At 42.3% G+C, this 22178-nt stretch overlaps 1 protein-coding gene across 2 annotated transcripts in view; it reads left to right on the top strand.

Moving 5' to 3' along the window:
- MTHFD1 (methylenetetrahydrofolate dehydrogenase, cyclohydrolase and formyltetrahydrofolate synthetase 1) overlaps positions 1-22178 on the top strand; it is a 40103-nt gene that overhangs the window by 455 nt on the left and 17470 nt on the right. The window contains exons 1-14 of one of the 2 annotated variants that reach the window (XM_014249920.2): positions 200-225; positions 7587-7671; positions 9953-10012; positions 10692-10745; positions 11114-11250; positions 11372-11472; positions 11799-11935; positions 13342-13453; positions 17226-17353; positions 17942-18039; positions 18638-18811; positions 19327-19463; positions 19754-19800; positions 22040-22147. In XM_014249920.2, coding sequence (XP_014105395.1) covers positions 215-225; positions 7587-7671; positions 9953-10012; positions 10692-10745; positions 11114-11250; positions 11372-11472; positions 11799-11935; positions 13342-13453; positions 17226-17353; positions 17942-18039; positions 18638-18811; positions 19327-19463; positions 19754-19800; positions 22040-22147 — 1389 coding nt within the window. In that variant the 5' untranslated portion in view covers positions 200-214. Of the gene's footprint in view, positions 1-199; positions 226-7586; positions 7672-9952; positions 10013-10691; positions 10746-11113; positions 11251-11371; positions 11473-11798; positions 11936-13341; positions 13454-17225; positions 17354-17941; positions 18040-18637; positions 18812-19326; positions 19464-19753; positions 19801-22039; positions 22148-22178 lie in introns of those variants that run through there. The other variant, XM_005520060.3, reaches the window with a different exon arrangement.

The following is a 22178-nucleotide window of genomic DNA, read 5'->3' as shown; positions in this document are numbered from 1 at the left end:
TAAAAGTCTTAAGGAGAATGCAAAGTGCTGTCAGTGCTCTCCAGAAACCAGCGGTGCTTCTGGTGGGGTCGCTTTGGCAGCCCTAGAAAGCACCTGGAGTCTGCTCAGCTTCGATGAGATGAGAGCCCAGGCAGGTGTGAAGCCACCGGCTAACTACAACTTCTGTGCGTGTAAGCTGGGCTCTTGGGATGCTTTATGAGCGGGATTTTGGAACATGTGCTTTAGGTATGGCCTGTGTTTTCAAGCTCTATAAGTATTGATTGTTCCTCTTTAAAGCAAAATTAGTTAATCCACATGTTGAATAATACATAGCTGAATGTTAACAGGTGTCCTGCCAAAGCTGTTTAAAAGATTTGAGATACCTTGAAGGAAAAAGTGTTCTCGTACTTTTCAGCGTTTACTTAGTTGGCAAGCCCTGGGTATAGGTGAGCCTGTGTTGTGTGTTTTAGTTTGCTTGTTTTTCCTGCTGCCACTCAGCATACACATTCAGTCAGAAAGTTAAATAAATTTCCCTAATCCTGGGGAAAATGCAGTGTAACGGTTCTCTTATATTCTGTGGAAACAGGGTTTGGTTAGATAGGTTCATTGGCTATCTCCTGTCGATATAATCAGGGAATTCAGACAGAAAGGTTACATTTGAAAAGATATAAAGCAGTCTCAACAAAGCAGTTAGTACTTCTCTTAGGTATTCTCTGAGTATGACACAGCTACCTCTAACCAGCAGTGGAGCAGTTCTGAAAAGCAGGCCTAATGTGCCTTGAATCTGAATATCCATGAGGAAAGGCTGCTTGCATGTTTTTCACCTGATAATTTTGGAGCCAGTACCACCTGTGTGTTGCAGTCTGTCAGTCTTGCATACTTCATTCCACCTGATCCTTTTGGCAATGTTGGGGCCAGTGCACTCTGCAATGCCTATGCTTGCTGCTGGTGGGACTTCATAATTTGCCTGTTGTAGGTTTCTTTCCTGTAATACAAGGTCACCCTGAAGTGCAATAGGTCCTGGAAAGATGCTAGTTTGGGTACAATAATAATTCACATTTAAACTTTAAGCTTCCTTGGCATTGCATGTTGCATTACTTACTTAATTGTAAAGATATAGGGGTAATATTTTTTATTTCTGTTTGTTTTCTGTATTATAGTAGTAGCTATAAACTAGCAGCTCTCAGAGGGCATTTGTGATGTTCAAATACCTGGGAAGAAACATGAGCTTTTAATAGGCACATGCAGGAGAAAGTTTTGATTAACTTCCAGCACATCTCTTAAGGTGTTTGGCTGAAGTCTGTTTTCCAAAGTCATCAAATCTTGCTTGACCTGAAGACATCATAAAATGAAAAAATAATGCAGTTTTTCAGCTGTCCTTCAGTACCTTTATTTGTGCTGTATTTATGTTCAACATAGCAAAAGCATCACCTGCTTCCCATGGGCCTTAGGTAGTTCTGCCTTTTTCTAGTGGAGTACTTAAAGGAGTCATGAGGAATTGGAGACGGGTGTCCCTTTCTTCCAGACCCCTAGAGAAGTGCTGGTCCAGAGGATTCTCACTGTCCAGAGTACAGGCCAAGAGTCTGACAGCAGCAGAAGTGATAGGCTTGTGGTTTTTCTAGGAATTTTCAACTGAACTGCCTGTTGTAGAAAGGGAATGTCCCTGACTTTACAGCAACTGCCAAACCTTTTCAGTTTCTATCTTGTAGGGGGTGGATTTTGTTACTTTACCCTTTAATCAAGAAAAATGTTTATTTGTAAGTCAGTCAAATATTGACAAATGAGTTGAATCAAACAAGCATTGTTCCAGCTGTGTAATGTTGGGGTTCTGTGTGTGTTTTAAATCAAAGCTCATAAGTATTGTGAACTTTCTCCTCCAGCCACCAAGCACCCCTTCCTCAAAATAGATGAAAAAATACCAAATTCACAATCATACCAGCTATTTAAACAAAAATCAGGTAGATACTGGTATTATTCTTGGGAAACATGTAAAGAAAATAAATACTTTGAGAGTTTCTTTGCCTGTATAAATAAGGAAAACTTGTTGAGGTGATAAAGCTAGTTCACATCTTTGGAAGGCTCAGAAATGATACAAAGGAAAATGGACATTTTCAGTGGTTTTGAGTATTACCTGTGAGGATGGAAAATATGGTTAGGCTGGGCATGGGAAGGAGAACACAGCAGACAGTGTTTTCTCTGTAGGATTTGGTGCTCATGTTAATGCATCAACATCAAAATGCATCTAAGTCTGCCTGTCAGTACAAACAAGAAGCCTGCACAGCCTGTGAAATATATTAAATATTGGATGGGTTCTGCATCAATCTGAGTTGGCTGGTTACCTCAGGGTGGCTTTCCTCTACTTCTCTGAGTGGCTGTTTAGTAATTCTGCCTTAGATTTTGCTACAAGTTAAGTTTGCCTCATTGGCAAGTGAGTTACAAAAGATGAGTTATTGTATAACAGTACTGTAAATAAATGACTAATGGGAGGAAGAGAAGCAGTGTTTAGAGGTGGGTTGAAGGTAATAAAAATACAGTATTCTTTTATTGCTGATATTCCCTGAAGAAAAAACAATCTCTGTTTCTGTGTCTAAAGAGATAATCAGAGAAAAACATGGTAATGCTCCACTTTACAGTTTATGTGCACTGCACTGAGCTGTGTTCAGGCTTTACCATCTGAAATAGCCCAGGTTTGGAAACCCCTGGCTTGGCCCAAATTGGTTGGTGGGACCAGGAGTGGACCAACATTTCTGCTCTGGAAGAGTGGCTGATGAGTTGTGATGGTAGGGAAGACTCAGCACCCCTCACAGCCCCTAGGGATGGGCCAGGCAGTGCTTTGGGTTTAGAGTGCTCAGTAAAGTGGTGATCAGGCTGAACTTCTAACTGGAGGTAATAGTGCAGTAATCAACTCCTCAGCCTTTTCAGTCTGGGCCTTAAATGGTTTTGGGTTTTTTTGGAGTTCTTATTGTAATTCCAGGTAAATCTAGTCTGAAGTGGAAAAAATTCCCTGATCTCTGAGCTCTCTTTTGCCAGATCCTACCCACAAAATTTCAGGCTTGCACTGAAGGGTCCCACACTGTGGATGGGCTGAGTTGAAGTGAGCTTCCCGTGCTATTGGATGGCCCCAAATATGAGCAAAAGCCTGCATGTTCAGTGCTATGCAGACACAATTTAAAAAAAAAAAAAAAATGGGACCCTACTCTAAAGAGTTGATAAAAGAGGAGAAAACATTGTCTGGTGGACAACAGGGCCACAGGTCTGTGATCTGTGCACAACAGCACCAGTTTACAGGAAAGGCAAAGAACATGTGGGGTCTGCCATGTCCCCTCTGTGCAATGATAATCTCAATATCATTCCTTCAGAAGGCAAACCTTTGTAGATAGGGCCTAGAATATTGTCTGGAGCACTTGCAGCCCCACAAAGGTGGATTGAGTCCTTACCTATTGCTCTTATGTTTTCCTCTGATTAAATCACCTGATAGTAGGGTATTATATGCAATACTGATTTTGGGAAGCAGGCCTGATTGGTGTTATAGATGTTGCAGCATGGGAATGTGATATCAAACTCTTCTAAGTTCTAAAGATTCAGCTTTGTGTTAAACTGTTCTGTTGTCAGTCATCCACATTTGCAAAGTGCCTCAATTGCTGCATGTCTTTCAGACCCACCTTGGGCTGTAATTCTGGACAGGATGAAAAAGCATCTAAAAAAGCAGAAAAGTCTTTTTGTATTTATCTGGTCTGAAGAGAGCTCATGCATGTATTTGTGCTGACACAGTTGAAAAAGTGGTTAAAAAACCTTGTGAGTGTGGAAGTGGTAGAAAGTAGCAGGCATTTTTCCTCGGTGATAATGACAGTGTGCCAGGAGCATGCAGTGGTGGAGCATGAGACAAGAAGGTGGGAGATGTGAACTCATTCCAGCTCTAAATGATGTCTTCCTGCAACTGGAGGCATCTGTTGAATTGCCAGCAGTGTTCAGATGGTCTTTCCCAAGTGCCACTCATTGAGCCAACCTGTGACTTCTCTCAGGAGGCAGTCCTCTGTGCCTTTGGATGTAAGTGGGATGTTCCGTGACATTCTTCTTTGCAGCCCCCTCACAGCATTTTAAGATAATGCAGTTGTCCTGATCTAGGATGTGGTGCCATGGTGGTTTGGAGATGGGAAAGCTTGTTTTTCCAGGTTATAGTGATGGTCATGGGAGCAACAGGAGGTGAGAAGTGGCAGTGCTGCAGGCTGTAAGGAGGAATGCCTGGAGGGACAGCAGCTCTGGCCAGGATGGTGCAGGATCTGAGGAGGACTGTCAGCTTCATGCAGCTGTTTCTGCAGAGCTGCAGCAGGAGCAGTTCTGCTGCATGTTTATGAAACCCTTGGGGAATCTGTGATCCAGGCAGTAAAGCCAAACCCTTCCCTTTGGGGACAGGCATCTTCTGGAGCATCACTGTCTCTGAGGAGGTGTTTGCCAGGTCCTGTGTTTGGTACTATTTGCATAGACCCTCGACCCTGTTACTCACAGAAGGGACAGAAGCACAGCCTGGTATCATCTTGAATATGGTGCTGTGTGTCCTCACCAGCTGAGCACTGTCCATAATCCCACAGGTGGGTGTGGGGTTCTGCACACATGAGCCATGTTCTCTCCATTTCCAGCAGAGCTAAAGGAGTGTGGTTTGTCCTTTGTTTGAATTTCTGGGAAATTCACTTAACAAATTTAAATTCAGCTCACTGTTGCAGTCTATAGAAAGAAATGCTAACAAGTTCTGTAATCTTTGGCGCTGGCTGTTGCATTGTATGCTTAGAGCCATGTGCTGTCCTTAACCTGTGTGGACCCTGGACTTTGTTTGCTGCGTGAGTTTGTTTGTAGAAGGGCACGTGGGCACAGGAGGGGGCTTAGAGTCAGAGAGAAGGCTTTTGGGGAAGCAGCCACATAGAAATGCAAATTTTTTGTTTGAAGACTTAAAAGAATTTTCATACAGCTGGTAAAAGGTGGTATTGATTTATCCATATGAACTTTTATCTTTGGGAAGGCCTGGGGTCCGCAAAAGAATCTTTCAGACTCTATAACTCAATAGCTGCAGGTTTGCAAAGATTATTTTTATGTCCTTTGTAAGTCTATGGAGTTAAAACAATGATTTCTGCTTTTTTTTTTCTTGAATTTTCTCTCAAATTTTTGCCCATGTCGTTTTTGTGACCACTGGAGAGCAGTGGTACCCAACGCTAGGTGGCTGTCTAAGAAGTGATTTCTTGATTCAAGGCTCCTAAAGAAAATTGCACTGACAGTACCATGTTTGTATGTTTGTGTGTGTTACCTTTCTTCTGGAGCTGAAGGGGTAATTACCTAGTGCGTAATTACAGAAAATGGCAGCAGTGTAAGTGTGTAAATAGTTGTGGCTGCTGGGGGTAAAAGCACACCACAGCCCTGCTTCACAGAGGAAATTGGGTGGGCTCATTTCTCTTCAGCTGAGAAGATTGGAATAAAAGTAATACCTAAAACTGGGACCCTTTATAATATTTCATGTTTGTTTACATTTCTTTTTGTTCGCTGGCCACAAACCGGTGCTGCCCTTTCTTTACTGGAACACCAGAGACCTCAGAAATAGTTCCCTTGAGGAGTTGCTCACAGCCCTCACTCACAGGTCACATGCAGGAGGTTTCTGATGCTCCTTGTGATTGTTGTGTTTTTGTTAGAGCCAGGCTGCTCATGAGCCAGCTCAGGTGCCTCCCTAGGGGCTTACAGCTGGAGTGTAAGGAGAGACAGCTGGGGATTTTGCTACCCAGTGGATAAATTTTTATCACTTAAGCACAAAGAATTGCTGGGATAATGTTTTCTATGAGACTGTTTCCTGAACTCATCAGCTAGTCTTGATGTCAAGTCCTCTACAGAGGTGGCAGCTGAAGGAAGGCTCAGGACTACTGTTTCTTAAGGCTGAAAACAGTTGCTTCCAGTGTAGCTTAAGAGACTTTGAACCACTTGGTCAGATGCCAACACCTATAAATGCTCTGAACCTGCTCCTCAGGTGCAGCAGAGCTCTGACCATGTAATTCAGGATGCAGTGGGAGATGCATGATTTGGGATGTAGCTGGAGGCTGTGACTCCTTCTGAGATGAGACTTAAAACAGCCTTAGGGCTGCTTCAAGCTGGGCCAGCCACAGCTGTCCCCTGGGATCAGTGCTACTCGGTTGAGAGAGCTGTGTGCTGTTCCCATTTCCTTGTCTTCCTACCTCTGGCAGTTCTGATTTGGAGCTTGTAGTTGCAGCGTAGAGTTGCCTCACTGGCTGTTTCCCTGAAGTTTCCCTCTGTGCAGGAATTACAGCCTCCCAGCTGGCATCAGCTACGTACCCTGTCCCTGTACCCTTGCTAGTCACATTTTTAATGAACTGGTGCCAACAGCACCTGCTCTAGTCTGGGAAGTCTGGTTCCACTTGGGCAGTAGCAGACCAGGTGATATGAATCTGAGGGTACATGAGCACAAGGAGACCTGTGTTTTAAACAAAAGGGTGTTTGGTGCAGAGTAGATTTGCTGAGTGTAGTTGTAGCACCTTCTTGTCTCCGAGAATGGGGATGGGACGCAGAATGGAGATCACATGGAGGACAGATCTTTCAAGCCTCTCATATCCTGTGAAGTTTTACTTAACCTGGCTTTTGCTTGAGTGTCTCTTATATTTGCAGTGCATTGCCACAGCCCCCTTCCAGTGCCATGAGCCTGAGATGGAGAGAACTGGTCAGTTCTTTCGGAACCCTGACAGCCTCTGGTGAGGAGACAGAGCAGTTGGGCCTGGCACCTTCCCTGGTGAAGGGTTATGTGTGTGAGGCCAGAGAGTGGTTGAGAAATGAAAAAGAAGTGCAAGGCTGGGGAGGGGTGGTAACGAGAGGGTTTTGAGCTGTCTGTGGCTAATGTCGCTGCTGGGTACTCATTATTAAACATTGCACGGTAAAGTGGGTGTGTTCACATCTGAACTAGAACAACTAATCAGTGCTCTGTTTCAAAGTAGTGTTTTTTACAATTGTATCCTTAAAGTTGCCTTTACTGAACAGTTGAACTGAGCTGTGTACCAGGGTTTGGTGACTTTTCCTCACCTATATCCACCTGCCATTCTCCTCCTGCTGTATCTTTGGGTATCTCCTGCTTGTTTGGTTGTTTCTCAGAATTTTAACATTGTAAATTCATAATCATTTACCAGGACATCTTGTGTGACAGTGACAACTGGTACCCCTGGGATTCAGGTAATTTTAGTGCAGCATGGGTGGAAAGAGGATTTCCTTTTGAGAAATGAGTTTGAAATCCCAGGAATTTCCATGCCAAATTTTGAACTTTTTTTTTTACCCTTGTAACCTATGAAAGTGTGAAGAAGCACAAGGTGGACTTCAGAAAAATAAAATCATTTAAATAGATTTGAATGAACCTGGTTCCAGAGTGTCTTAGTGATTTAGGGACATCAGTCTTATTTGGAGATTGAAGGGAGCTGTGTACTTGAGGCATAAGTTCATGTTTGCCAGGATGCCCATCTGTCACCTTTACAGCTCCTGACTGTATCAGAACAGCTCCATCACTGTATCAGAATTCAGCCCCATGATTAACTTCTTTCTTGTATTTGTTTTCATTTTTTTCCCCTCTTCAGACAAGTGAGAGACAGACTAAAGCAGCAAGTTGTTGAGATGACTGAGAAATTTCCAGGCTTCAGACCAGGACTTGCCATTTTGCAGGTATTGTTTCCTTTAATGACAACTACAGAAAATTAATTGCTTTGTAGTGGTAAGGGCACAGCTGGTGAGTTTCATCAAAGCTGCCTTGTAGTTGGTAGCATTTTATTAGGAACAGTGTTCTCTGTGGGATAGTAACACAGTCCTGATACGTCTTTTTCCCAAGTATCAGAGTCCAAAATTTTTTGGGGGTTTTTCTGTTGTTTTATTTCTTTCTTCAGACCTTGTTCTCTGTTGGAGCGTTGTGTTTGTGAAATGGTGAAATCAAGCCGTTTGCCTATTAAGAGCAGTCAGTGCCTGTAGACTCCATTTGAAATCTCTGCATTTGAGTGAGCCCTGAAGTTTGGCAGCTTTCAGAGATGTGTTTGTACAAGAAATACTCCAAATGAGATGTTTATTAAGTGATTTGGTCTGCTGTTATGTCAAAACATGGAGAAAAGATGGGCAGAGGAGGGGAGGGAACCCAAATAAAACTAAAACTACTTCTGGCCAAGATGACTTTGAGTGCAAGGGATGGAACAACATACTGTTGCTGAATTGGATATCTCTCAGAAGAGAGCAAGTGTTAAGAGTCTACACAGAAAGGCTTGCAGAGGTAAAAGCACGTCAAGTAAAGGGGTTTGACCTGTGTTTGGTAGAATTTTTTTCCTTTGCAGCTATAAAAAATGGAAATTCTTTGTGCTTAGGTCAGAGGGTGACTAGCAGTAGCAAGTGTCATGCTACAGGAAGGAACTGTGTGTCCACAAAGGATTAGAGAAGTGACTTTTGTTCTTACTCAGTATTTTGGGCTCCTGCAGAGCCTTTGGTGTCTGTGTGTGGATTCCAGTGCTAATACCACCATAGCACACAAAGGCCATACTCATCTTGGATGCCAGGAACAAATCTGTGCTTGTGTTTTGGTTTTTTTACCCCTGGTTTTCCTTTCCGGTAGCTTTAAGTAGATTGTCTCTACAGAAAATTTGTCTGCCGATGATTAGAAGGAAGGAAGGAGGGTCTAAAAATTTAGTAGTGCTTTGATGAAAGCTGCTGAACTATTGACCTCATAAACTGTCTTCAAAAATTGCTGTCTTGTGGCATTATTGGATTGTTTTCATGGTGGGCCTGTATTCCATCCTGGGTTGTCTCAGAGTCCTTTACTACCTGTTTGCTCTTTGGCTGTCTTTTGTAAGCTGCCAAAGAGTCTGGGCTTGGAGTTCATCTCCTGATACTGATATTTGCAGCTGTCTGTTTTTCAGTGAAGTCAGGACAATGAGAAGTTTCTTATTTGTAGCACACCATACATTTTGTGCTCTGTTCTTGGGAGGTATCTGGTGTCCCCTGAGCTCAAAGAATAAGTCAGTTAATCTTTATTTTTTTGTCCTGTAGTCAGTAATTCCTTATTCACACAACATGTTTGTTGACATCTGCTTTTCTGCCCTGTATGAAGCAAACCTTTTCCTTAACCCAGCAGACTTCACAGGGGAGACAGCCCCTTTATCTGTACCTAAGGAGGAAGAATCAGTGTGATTCTGGGGGATCAGGTAATGCAGTAATGCAGTCAGCCCTGCAGCTTGTAGGCCATGTGAGAACCAGGGATGGCTCCCAAGTACCAGGGAACAGGAATTCAAGAGCTTGCTTATCAGCTTTTCCTTACTTGACCCCTATTTTCTTAAGGTTAGAAGGAGTATTACCTTTAACAAAATGTACTGGATGATGCAAGTGGTCTCCTGAAATGCAGTTGTACTGTAAGCGCTCAGTACTGCCAAAGACTGCAGGTATTTGTTCCACTTATTGCTTTCTCTTTGTGCATCACTTTGTTTGGTTTTTTTGTTTGGCAGGAAAATTCTCAAGGTTCAGCACAGCAGTGGAAGAAATGTCTCCATCAAAGCACACATGTACATAAAATAAAGATTCTTTGGTATCAAAGAGGCCCAGCGTTTCTGAAAGCCTTAATAAGATAATTGAATGTTATCAGCACCTGCTGATCATGTTAATTAGCTAAGGATTTAACTTCCTCAGATCAGATGGCAGGCAATACTTTCTGCTTTGGAGACCACTGTGTTTTCAAGGTTTTTCAACAGGTGCAAATGGTGTTTTTGCAGGAGTTCAAACAACTTGTCTTTAGCTGCTTCATACTTGAAAGAACTTTCCTGTTAGCTCCAGCTGTTTATATCTTCTATCAGTGTGGTTTACAGTAATTCAGGCATACCTCTGTCTCCTTGAAGCAGATCCAAGGAAGCTGAGGGTTAAGCCCATCTCAGGGTCTCTATTCTGTCCTGTAATTCAAATGTCTTTTCATCCTTAGGTTGGAAATCGGGATGATTCAAACCTCTACATTAACATGAAGCTGAAGGCTGCTGCTGAGGTAATGCCTAGACTTTCAGGACTACATTTACCCTGCTACAGTTGGTCAGTTATGAATATGAAAAACCAGATGCAAGTCAATAGTTTTGTCTAAGCTTTGCCAGTATTGGAGAAAGCAGTGTTGGCCTGAGTTCTCAGTTACAAAAATGTGGTGTAGGTGTGTAACCTGGGAGCCAGGTGGAGTGCTCTGGTCACAGCAGTGTGGATTGGTGCCACTTCTTGTGTGGTCATCACAGATTACATTTGTCTGAAGTGCTGTCTCTCCTGACCTGTGGCCTTGTCCTTATCTTCCCTGAATGTCCTGTACCTGCAGTTGCCTTGTGCTTGTCACAGGTAGAACATGACATGCTATAACAGGGCAGGAACACAGATGAGGGCACTTTTCCCTAGGTGATACTTGGCATTTCTGCTGGCATTTTAAGGTAGTGTGCTGTCAAGCAAAGCTGATGTTGTTCATGTCAAAAGGTGAAGAGGACAGTTAAAGGACAGACTCAGTGGGCAAAGCACTGATCTTTCTTTGATGTTATTTCTAAATCATAGGACTTGAAGCCTCAGGGACAGGAGATAAACTTGGGAAATGTGACAGAATGCAGCTGTGATTTAGCTGGATAGAGAGATTAGCCAAATCAATTGGATGTCAATTCAGAAATCAGATAATTTGTTGTTATTCTCATTTGCAGATTGGGATCAGTGCCAATCACATAAAATTGCCAAACACAGCAACAGAAGCTGATGTAAGTAATACAGCCAGTGATAAAAAAAATACGTAACTTTGGTGTTGAGCTCAAGATATCTCTGCACTGTCATTGTATATAAAAGGACTACTTGCCTATTGATAATAACTCATGAAAAAAGAATTGGAACCTGCTAAGATTTTGCTTTTTTAAAATAAAAAAAACTAGAATACTACAATGCATGTAAAATTTAAAGACTTTAGGAGCTGGTTTTTTTTTAATAAAAAATGTAAGTAGTTTATACTTTTGGGTGAAAAAAATAAACTTAAAGTTTTTATCTTTAAATCAAGATAGGATTGTGATTTTTCCTTTGCATCAGTCGTAGTTCAGTTCATCAGCCATTAGATTTTTGGTGTTTGCTGTTGTAGGTGCTCAAGTGCATTGCCTCTTTGAATACAGACCCAGCTGTTCATGGCTTTATAGTGCAGCTGCCACTCGACTCCGATAAACCCATCAACACAGAAAAAATAACCAATGCTGTAGCACCTGAGAAGGATGTGGATGGGTAAACTGACTTTACCCCTGGAGAGCATGACAGCTACTCCAGAAAGAAACCTTTTTTCTTAATGGTCTCTTGAACAATGAGGCTGGGAATCTTACTTGGCCTTTATTCTTTCAAAATACAGCTTAAGTAGCATCAATGCTGGGAAACTCTCTAGAGGAGACCTTGGAGACTGCTTTATTCCATGTACGCCAAAGGGATGCATGGAACTTATCAGGCAGACAGGTAAGGAGATTTCCATACATTATTCATGACTGCAGTAGTCTTCAATAAGTGTAGAAATTACACACATTGCAAGGCTCTGCTTCACAACTTCTGCTGAGATACCACATTTAATCTCTGCTGACTTAGATAGTAAAAGAACTGGGTTAAAATGGTCTTTCCTTCCTCCCTCCCAACTGCGATTCCCTACCACACTCAGCAAAGAAAAATAGTATTCTGAAGCACCAGGGCCAGATTTAGACTGACCAAGACTCCAGAGCAGTCTGAGTTAGTGTGTACTAGGCTGCACAGTGACCTCTTTTTTGCTGTCTCCTGACTCTGTGGTGCAGGTGTCCAGGTGGCAGGGAAAAGAGCCGTGGTGATCGGTCGCAGTAAGATCGTGGGTGCTCCCATGCATGACCTGCTGCTCTGGAATAACGCAACAGTCACCACGTGCCATTCCAAGACCTCCACCCTGGCTGAGGAGGTAAGGGCAGGCTGTAGTTATTTGTTCCAGGCCACTGCCGCTCCATGATTATTGTTGCTCACTGTATTGCTGCTGTGAGTCATTAGGTCTGGGGTGTCTTTCATCTGAATTGGTTTCCCAGTCCTGCTCATTGTGTGGTTATGTAAATACTTCCGCTGGAATAGGATCTTGATTATTTTTGGCACTTAATTAGAGGGGTTTAATTATAACAATAAAATTATTATTTTTGTTGTCTTTGGGCAAATGCAGAGACTTTAATCATCCTTTCCTAATCTCCATGTATGGGTTGGCAAAACAGCATATGTTTTTGATGTTTTGATTTTTTTTTTTACCAGAAGACCAGGTGGTCTTCTGCTCTAATGGCTGAGAAATGTTAGGCCAAATGATTTCTCAGTTGGTTTATATTTTTCAGTCGATTTTCTGTGACAGGGAGTTGGTACCATTTTCCTCTTCAGCAGTGAGAGTGACAGAAATAGTGTTTTGCTGTGCTGCCACCTACTTGGATTTCGTAGAGCCATCAGCACTGCCAGGCTCTGTAGGCAAGTATTAAAGCTGAAAAGGGAGTAGGAGTGTTTGAATATAACTCACAAAGTAGATCAGAAACACTGCAATGCTTCACGGCATTAAGTTGCTGTTCAGTAAGACCATCATTAAGTTGATTAAAAATTGAAGTGCTAATACTTAATGAAATCTTAAAAATAGTTTATCTCCCTTGAAGATTAAAGGAAAAAAAATTCCAAGGGCTAGCAGCTTCCTAAGCAAATGTGAATGAAGCAGTGCAGGAACTGACAATGAGCTTTAGTCGGAGTCTTTAACACCAGCTTCATGACTGGATCTGTCAAATTTACTGAGTAGTCCCTGAATGAATATTAGTGCTGAAATACAGTCAGCGTCCCCTGGAGTTGTGTGTTGGACATGAAAAGCACAAGACAGTGCTGTCACAAGTGAAGTGCCGCTTAGTTCTGTGCAGGGGTTGTTCTTGGCTGAATAAGATGAGTTCTTGCTGTCTGATGAGTACTGGGTATATTTCTAGCACTGAATGTGCAGGGATATTTGAAGGGAGGAAGAGAAGAATATTCAGAAGGCTTTAATTTTATCTAAATGTAGCCTGTATGATCCACTTGGGAATCATGGAGGAGTTCAGAGGAGGTTGTGAAGTGTTGACTAGCAATAGTTGGGGGTGGGAGTGTGAAAATAGGCTATTATTTCTAGCTGCAGGAATTTGTCCTTGCCAAGGAACTTGCAGCTACCTTTAATTGCTGACAGTGCCCTTCCATGCCTCCAATGGCAATGGGTGAGCATGGTTTGACTGCAGCTGAAGCTGATCAAACTTGCTGCAGATGCAGCTCTGCATTTTTCCACTGCCAGTGTGATACACGGTTGTTTTTAATTATTTTTTTTAATAGGTTGGCAAAGCTGATATCCTTGTGGTTGCAGCTGGTAGAGCTGAAATGGTAAAAGGTGAATGGATCAAGCCTGGTGCAATCGTAATAGACTGTGGAATTAACCATGTGCCAGGTACGTGGGCAACTTTAACACGTGGGGATGTGTTTGTATATGAATGCAGTTGCTAAGTTCATGAATACCGTTTCCTTGGTATCTCTGGTCTACATGAACTTCTTTGTCCTGTAAGTCTGTCTTAAGTAGTGTCTTTGGCAACCTCTGACAATGCCAAAGTAAAGAAAACACTGGTCTGAAGAACTCTCCTAAAGTAGAGCAGTGGCAGTTTTGATTCTGCGTTCAACGAGGCTGATGATTAATAGAAGAAAGAGGAGGCCTACAAAATATTGCAACAGAATATCCATTTAATTTGCCCCACTTCACTTAGTGAAGTCTTGTCGCTGTTGTCACTTTGGAGCACAGGGCTTTGCTGTCATTACTTCGTGGTTGGATCTGATGAAACTGTTCCCTTTGAAGTACAGAAATGACAAGCAGCCTCTTAAAGTAGCTGTGGATTTGTTGAATCACAGCATTTACTTCTTAGGCTTGAATGGCTGTTGTCTTGAAACAAAGCAGATTGTGCAAGAGTATTGGTGACAATGGCTTAGGCATAGAATAAAGTGCTTTAACATAATGGATTTTAGGGTAGGGTTTCACTTAGCTGCTCCTTCCTTGTAAAGATGGTACAGACAGTCTGGCAATTTCTGTTTTCATCTCATTTTAAATCCAAATTACAGATACTGAATGATATGGAAAATTAGTCACTCTTTCTGTGCTACACCCACAAGGCTTTTCAAAGGTAGTTTTCATAATTAATCAGTCATTTTGTTGCCATTATTTAACAGAATGTAAAGAAATTTCTGTTCAGTGGTCTTGTTACTCAAAGTTGACATTAGGCTGCTTTTAAAAACATTAGTCCTCTATCTAATTAAAATTAAAAAGTCATCTGCTGTTGCTGTTTGTTGCTTGATGTTTTTGTTCCAAGCTATCCAAATTTAGGCCATTTGCCAAAACCCACAGGGTCACTGCTGATGTGCATGAAGCAGAATGGGTTGGAGTCTCCTCAACTGCCATGTTGCAAATAAAACCCCCATTGTGTTTCTGATATATGATGGCATGACCTTTTTTTTAGGCATTATGTGAACTGCATCTCTGAGGATATATCCCTGTTCCTTTGCAATTAGCCTGCCTTGAGCAGTGCACTGACATCTGAGCTTCTTGTGCACCCAGCCCAGTCAGTGTCACATGGAATACACTTAATGGCATTGAGATTTGATAATTGAGACTTGATAGAGTATCATGGAAACTGTCACATTTTGAAATTATGGATGCTACAGGCTCCTTTTATTTTTTTTTTCTTTCCTGTGGTTTTCTGAAGCTACTGAGTTCTCCTGACTTTTTTCCCCTCTGATACATTGCAAAATCTTTTCAGATGAATCTTTTGGGAAATGAGTACCAGAATTGTGAGAATTGCAGTGCTATAGAAAGAACAGCAGCCAGCTTGCTGACTTCTCCAGCTAAGTCACTGTATAGATAGAGCATTGCTGCTAGCTGTGATGGGGTGAGAGCACATACATCTTACCACAGATGTAAGTGCACCCAACTAGGTGCAGCTGGAGGACATGGCAATCTCTGGGTATGCCTTTGGTTTGCTAGTCAGGGTACCCTGTCCAGGCAGATCCCAAACTGATTTGAAATGTCAGGGCATTACCTCGTGCAGTCTTGCCAAGATGGAGTTTAGGACAAGTTGTAGCCATGTAGCAACATAGAAATGCAGCTGCTGTGCTTTTGAGTGGAGAGTGGCCTGAACTCTCCAAGGGTGCCGGTTTGGAGTCTGGAAGAGACACTTGAGCCACATCTGACTTTGTGTACTGCAATAAGCAGAATTTCCTTCAGGTAGGCAGAGAGGAAAAAACAATCTCCTGAAACCTCTACTAGAACAGACAAGTTCCTCTTACTTTCCAAACTGGGTTGTATTTGTCTCTCCTCACTGCTGCAGTTGCAGGGCTGGTCCAGCAAATACTCTGGATGCCTTACTCCAGGCCTGTAGAAGTTGCTTTGGTACAGAAAGGGAAAGCAGTGCAGGTTGAGGATATTCCCGAAGATGGCAGTCCTGGAATGTCCCTCTCTGAGTCCTGATGGAAGAGGCAACTCTGCTTAAAGTTCCTGCTATGGGATTTTGCAACCCTTGCTAACAAGGAGCCATGAGAGTGGAATATGAGAGCAGCTTTTTTGCAACATGGTTATAGTATCACTGATACTCTCTGTAACTAGTTTGTATTTAAGAGTGGGATGATGAATATTGAGAAAGTGACATTATGGGGAGAGATGGTAAGTATTGTGTGTGAGCTTTCTTTCAAAAGAATATTTTGGAGGTAATTGAACAGCTCCTAGGCTGTGCTCAGCAGTGCTTGTCGTGAGGTGCAGATGCAGAAGCAGAGACTGGGGGATTGTTTGGCACGTGCTCATCTCTGCGTCTGTCGAACAGATGAGGCAGTTTGGAGTGCCAGCTTATTTTCCTCACTCTTGGGCCGAGAGCCTTCCTGTCCAGGATGGCTGATGAGCCAGCTTGGCAACCTTGGAAGAAAATAAAATTACATTATTTACCGTTAGCAGCCTTAATTAAATTGGTCTCTAGGGTGGAAGGCCAGACTGGTCTGCAGTTCAGGCAGCAAAACTGACAGCGGCTGCAGAAACACTGGTTAGCAGCTGTGATGTTGAGCTTTAGGGAGAAGTAGTGTTGCTTAAAACACAGCAAAGCATCCAAGCTGCTAATTGTCAGTAACAATGCAGCTAAAAAATAATGTTGGCAGGAGCTGCCTTTTGTTCTCTCTTTGGTTTTAACATAATCAGCTGTTGAGGAGTTTGGTTTCTCTTCCACTCCTCCCCCTCACCAGATTTATATGAAAGTTATTTATTGTGTTCTGTTCAAACATACGCTTATTGTATGCAATATAATATTTCAGTATAACAACATTAAAATCTATTTTCAGGTTTTCACACTGGTTAGAAGCTCCCCAGAATCCTTTATCTGAAGCGATAATCTGCCATTCCTGGAGCAACTTAAATTTTCTGGTTTTATGTTCTGTAATCAGTGACTTTCTTAGATGACTGTGCTAGTTCACTAATTCATTTTGTCTCTTCCTCTCTTTATGGGTGAGTTTAAAGGTTACCACTGGGAAAAAGTACTATGTCTGCTTCTAAATTGTCAAGTCATGCAGTGAAGGATATAGCAAAATACATTGCCTGAGAGAAGGATTTTCCTACTGAAGCTTTCTTAAGCCACCTGTGAAGTTTGTTTTGACAAGACTGATCTCTGTGAACTGCAATATTTACTGGTCCATCATTAAACTAGCAGTGATAATTGAAATTGCCTTCAGTTTTTGTAAAAGCAGGTGATTTTATTCAATAGTAAGGCCCATATGCTCTCCAAAATGGAACAGTGCAAATGTTAACCTGGGGGTTTGGAACAAGTCAGCCATGTTTCAAATCTCACCTCTTCCCAGCTGTTGGATTATGTCTTATTCAAACTGTCCTGTGGGTCATGAGCCACTGAGAAAAGATCTGCATCCTCCAGGGAAGGGATATCTGTCTGGCTGAGGATAAATGGTGCTTAATGGGAGGATGTGTTGCATGAGCTGTTGACACTCTGCGAGTGAAGTATGATGATAACAGCTTCATCTCGTGATGTTGTCTTAGTTTTTTTATCTTTCTTTGCAGCTTCCTGGATACTCAGCTTCTATTTTGTTTGCTCCAGCAGAATTAAAGACTTCAGCTTCAGTCAGTGCTGTCTCCTCTGTTGCTGTGGTGAAATGTGATGTGTGACTTACTTTTCTCCTTAAATCCCCAGACAGCACAAAGGCCAGCGGAAAAAGAGTTGTGGGAGATGTGGCATACAGTTCAGCAAAGGAAAAAGCTTCTTTCATCACCCCAGTTCCTGGTGGTGTTGGACCTATGACTGTGGCCATGTTAATGCAGGTACTGAGCAGACTGTGGTTATCTCCTCTGTTTTTGCTTTGGGATGTGTTGCTGCTGACCATCAGCGTACTGCCAAAGCTGCTGGTGCTCCCTTCTTGCTTTTGTAAAATCAAGTTAGGATTTACAACTTCTAGTCCAGTGCTAGAACAGAGATTTGATTGGTCAGTTTTAGGGTTTTTTTTTTTTTTAGGGGTTTTTGAGTGTGGCCACTCAAAACCATAAAAAATGGGCCTGTCTTAAAATGCTCTGGATGTAATTCTGAAACTATCATTAGGGTGATTGGATAAAAAGGAGGGTAACAGTATAAACAAGCTCCCTCTGTTTCCATGCTTTGCTTAAGAAACCCTTAAGAACACCCAAAAAATTCCAGCACACTAGAAGATCGGTAGGGAGATAGATATGGTGGGATTTTTTTCTTTTTAAGAAAACAGTAAGCAGAATATAATTTTGGCTTATTAGCAAATGCTTTAATAAAAGCACTTTGGTTTCATCCCAAACTGAGACGGGGCAAACCTTTCTGGTCTCTTTGTTAACCAGTGCGGTTCATGCAGTGCTGGTTGCTTTAATGCATTCACTTGCTCATTTTAGAGCACTGTGGAGAGTGCACAGCGTTTTCTGGAGAAGTTCCAGCCTGGAAAATGGACCATCCAGTACAACCAGCTTACCCTAAAGATGCCTGTTCCGAGGTAATGCTTTCAAATGAAGGAACTCTAAGGTTTTCCTGAGGAAGCAGAGCTAAATTGCAGTTCTGCTGTGATAGCTCTTGAAGTGTAGTCTTGGACTTTCACATACTTCAGGCCAGCTAGATGGTTGCTGATTCCAAAATATAGTAGGAATAGTAGGAATATAGCTGATTCCAAAATATAGTAGGAAATAGTGAAAAGCTTGTATTTTGGAAATTTTTCAATCTGGCATGCCAAAACTGTAGCATCTTCAAATAGGAGTTGCTGGTGTCAAGTCCCCAAGGAGCAGCTGAAAATATGCAAAATACCATCTGGGATCATAACACATTGCCTACAAAAGGCATTCAGGAAAATGGGGAGGTTGAGGAGAGGGGTTGTTATTTGTTTTGGGTTTGGCCTTTTTTTATTTTTAAAAAGGCAACTCTGATTGCCTATTCTGATGTACCTGGTATTGGTGGGATTGATGAATTTAACTAGGGGGGTTTTAAAGACTAATTTGTAAAATGTAGATTTTAGTTTGTAGTTTATTCCATCCAGAAGCAGGGAACTTGTGGGGAGTCTTTGACTTACATACTCATTCATCTTGCTCTCTTTCTTTAAGTGATATTGAAATCTCACAGTCTTGCATACCCAAGCCCATTGATCAAGTTGCAAAAGAAGTTGGCCTTTTCCCTGATGAGGTGGAGCTCTATGGCCAAACTAAAGCCAAGATTCAGCTCTCAGTTCTGAAACGTCTGCAGAACCAGCCAGATGGCAAATATGTCGTTGTTACTGGGTAGGTGCTTCCTGAACTGAGACATCACTTACAAGATGAAAAGAAATTTTATTATCATGGCTTGTTGTTGAATTGTCCTTTGGTGGGATGACTGTATGGGGGTGGTCTGGGTTTTAGTAAATCACACTGTGAAAATGTAGTACTTTGGGAAGTAGATTGGTCACTTGTGGCAAACAGCGGGAACCTAGCTTAACATTTCTCTCCAGCAGATGAATTGTTTTGGTCTACAGGTTAGGGTTATGAAGGGTAGACTGGTTCCTAGCCAAAATTCTCCTGGTCTAGTAGCCTGCTTTCAGTAGGAACTAACAAGTTGTTTCAGAGGAAAGTTGTCAGCATCTATGTGATAATTTGCCAATCTTTCCCATTTTGAATTGATGAAGATTAGCTGAAGTATGAGCCAGTTCAGAATTTGGATTCTCATTAACTGCAATCACTAGGTGACTCTTTTATCCCTGGGATTTGATTCTCACCCACTGCAAGGCTGTAATTGTGTCTCTTCTGCTTTGTTGCTGCAGAATAACTCCCACTCCCCTGGGAGAGGGGAAGAGCACCACCACTGTTGGCCTTGTCCAAGCCTTAGGAGCACACCTTCGCCAGAATGTCTTTGCCTGTGTTCGGCAGCCTTCTCAGGGGCCAACTTTTGGCATAAAAGGTACAATTGTTCTGTTGCTTGCAGTTAGCTTACATGGACAAAGATGGCATTCAGAAATACTGTTCTGCTGCTCTATAGTTTTACATTATTTCTAGTTACAAGTGCATCTATTTTAAGAAAAAAGAGCTTTGGGTAAGTTCTTCAGTTTTGTCTTTAAGGTACTGTGTTGGGACTTAAACTCAGCTGCTCAGTGGTAGCTGCCCTCTTGGAGCCATTAAGCAAACTGATGTAATAGCACTCTCGGCTGGAGACCCCTGGATTCTTGTAGTCTGACTGTTGTGTCTCTGCAGGTGGAGCTGCAGGTGGTGGCTATTGTCAAGTTGTCCCCATGGAAGAGGTAATTCTTTTAACAAAGCCTCACTGCACTCACAGCTCACAGACCCTAAAGAGCTGCTGAAGTCAGATAGCTGAGAAAATGTGTGAGTTTATGACCTAGAAAGAACTGGGTGCTTGATTTCAGCAAACCTTTTTTTTAGCAAACAACCATCCTTGTGTTGTTTCAGAAGTGTGTCTTCATGGTCAGGGAACTTGACAGAGCTAGGACTTCCCAGTTCCTCTCTTGCCTTCCCTTCTCTGCCTTGAATTGCTGTGTACCCTGGAGCAAAGTACATCCTGTGCCTCATTTTCCCAGCACTGAAATGAAGATGATAATGGCTTAATGCATTTTGGAAGAATATTGCATAGTTCTGTCAGCTGTCGTGGCCACCGACTCTTTCCGTGAGCTATTTTGGTGTGCTTGTGTTTTAGATTACTAACATGAACTAGGAAAAGGGAATTTGGGAATCAGCAATGCCAGGACCTCAGCCTGTGGGGGGCTGGCACTGGAGCATATTTTGGGTGTGACTTGGTAACAAGTAAAATTCTGTGTCTGGAGGCAGGGAATTAAAAAGCACGTGTAGCATGTGCTCTCGTGCCGCTCTCAGAGTAATTGCCTGTAGAATTCTACCTTTGTCTCATGCGTTGTAGATTGACACAGAACAATTTCAGGAAGAAAAGCAGAAACGATCAAAAGGGCTGTTGGTTCTAATTGATGCAGCAGGTCCATAAAAGATGTTCAGGAGGCAGAATATTGATTTCGTCACGTGTCAAGTACGTGTGAAGGATAGATGTGACAGGAAAAATAACCTCCTCCTCTCTGGGAGGGTTAATAAGACATGCCATAATACCTGACTGTATACTGCAGTGGGAAACAGCCACACTCTAGGAACCAAATTGGCTGGAATTACTTTTATTTGTTTCGTTTCACTTATACCAGGTGGTACAAATACACATAGTTTTGTGGGGGTGTTTCAGCCAATGCAGGTCTGATAACGTATCTGGAGCCACTGGTTACAATAATGACCTTGATACATCATTTAATAATTCTGTGTGCAGCTTTCATCCTATAAAAAAGATAGCAAGTGAAAAGCTTCAAAATTCATACTGCAGAACAAAGGTAATAATTGCTTCTTGTTGCATTTATGCAAAATGAGACAACAATTAGCATTTACTAATTAGGATTTACAATCGGTGTGTGACTATCTGTTTTAGCTTTGTGGCTTTTGAGACCACAGTAGTAAAGCTTCAGTAAAATGGTATTGTAAGGTATTCTGTCATATAACCTTTTCTAATATCCCCTTTTCATCTTCTTCCTTTGCTGCTTTTCTAGAGATGAAGAGGATTTTTTTAACCACACCTTTTACTCACCTGCCATAATTGTAGGATCATTTAGATTGGAAAAGACTTTTAAGATCACCAAATGCAACCATTCCTCTGGCACTGCCAAGCCCACCGCTAAACTGTGTCCCCAAGTGCCACTGCATGTTTCTGAAACACCTCCAGGGATGGTGACCCCACCACTTCCCTGGGCAGCCTGCTTCTGTTCTTGACAGCCCTTTCCATGAAGAAATTTTCCCTCATACCCAATCTAGATCCTTCACTAGCTTCACAGCTACAGTGCAGCCAGAGAACTCGTGTAGGCAAACCCACTCAAACTATCTTTTAATGAGATGGAACTAAGAAAACTACTAGCAGTGTCACTGTAGTACATGGTCTATAAGTTCTGCCTGTGATTCTGTGTTTGGGTGGTTACCTTAAGCAGAGCTCTGTGCAACCACAGCTCCACTGCTAGTGCTGCACAAGGTTGCTAGTTCCAGTTTAGCTCAGATTCCCTTGTGGGAGCAGCAGCCGCTTCAGCTAATGTATGTGTGAAACTTGCTGTGCAAATGAGGGGGTCAGTAGGAAGGTGAAGGAAGAGCAATGCAGAACACAGAGTGTGCTGAGTTGGGTCTTTTATGTGCCTAGGAGCCTGTGAGAACTGTTCTGGTAGAGGGGAAAAGAAAAAAAAACAAACAACTTTTTATTTGGGAGCTTTGTTTTAGGAGTTTGTAAAATGACACGAATGTGGGGGAGGCATTTTTATGTTTTAGAGAAATTCTTTCCTCTCTTCCACATACTGCACTGAGCAATCTCTCCCCCTCCACCCTCACCCACTTTAACATTACTATTAATACTTCTCTTTCCATCTGTCTACGGTGAGTTGGAATAAATGAAAATTGCAGCAGGATGAGGTAACTGATATGTTTTATGTCCTCTAGTTTAACCTTCACCTCACTGGTGACATCCATGCCATTACTGCAGCCAACAACCTGGTCGCTGCTGCTATTGATGCACGTATATTCCACGAGCTGACTCAGTCTGACCAGGTACAATCCTTTCTTACCATGTATTTGATCC

This window comes from Pseudopodoces humilis, chromosome 7 (genome assembly GCF_049639895.1).
Source record: "Pseudopodoces humilis isolate 2021_Gansu_Grassland_sample_001 chromosome 7, ASM4963989v1, whole genome shotgun sequence".
NCBI lineage: Eukaryota > Metazoa > Chordata > Aves > Passeriformes > Paridae > Pseudopodoces > Pseudopodoces humilis.
This window is presented reverse-complemented; position numbering and strand designations above follow the sequence as displayed.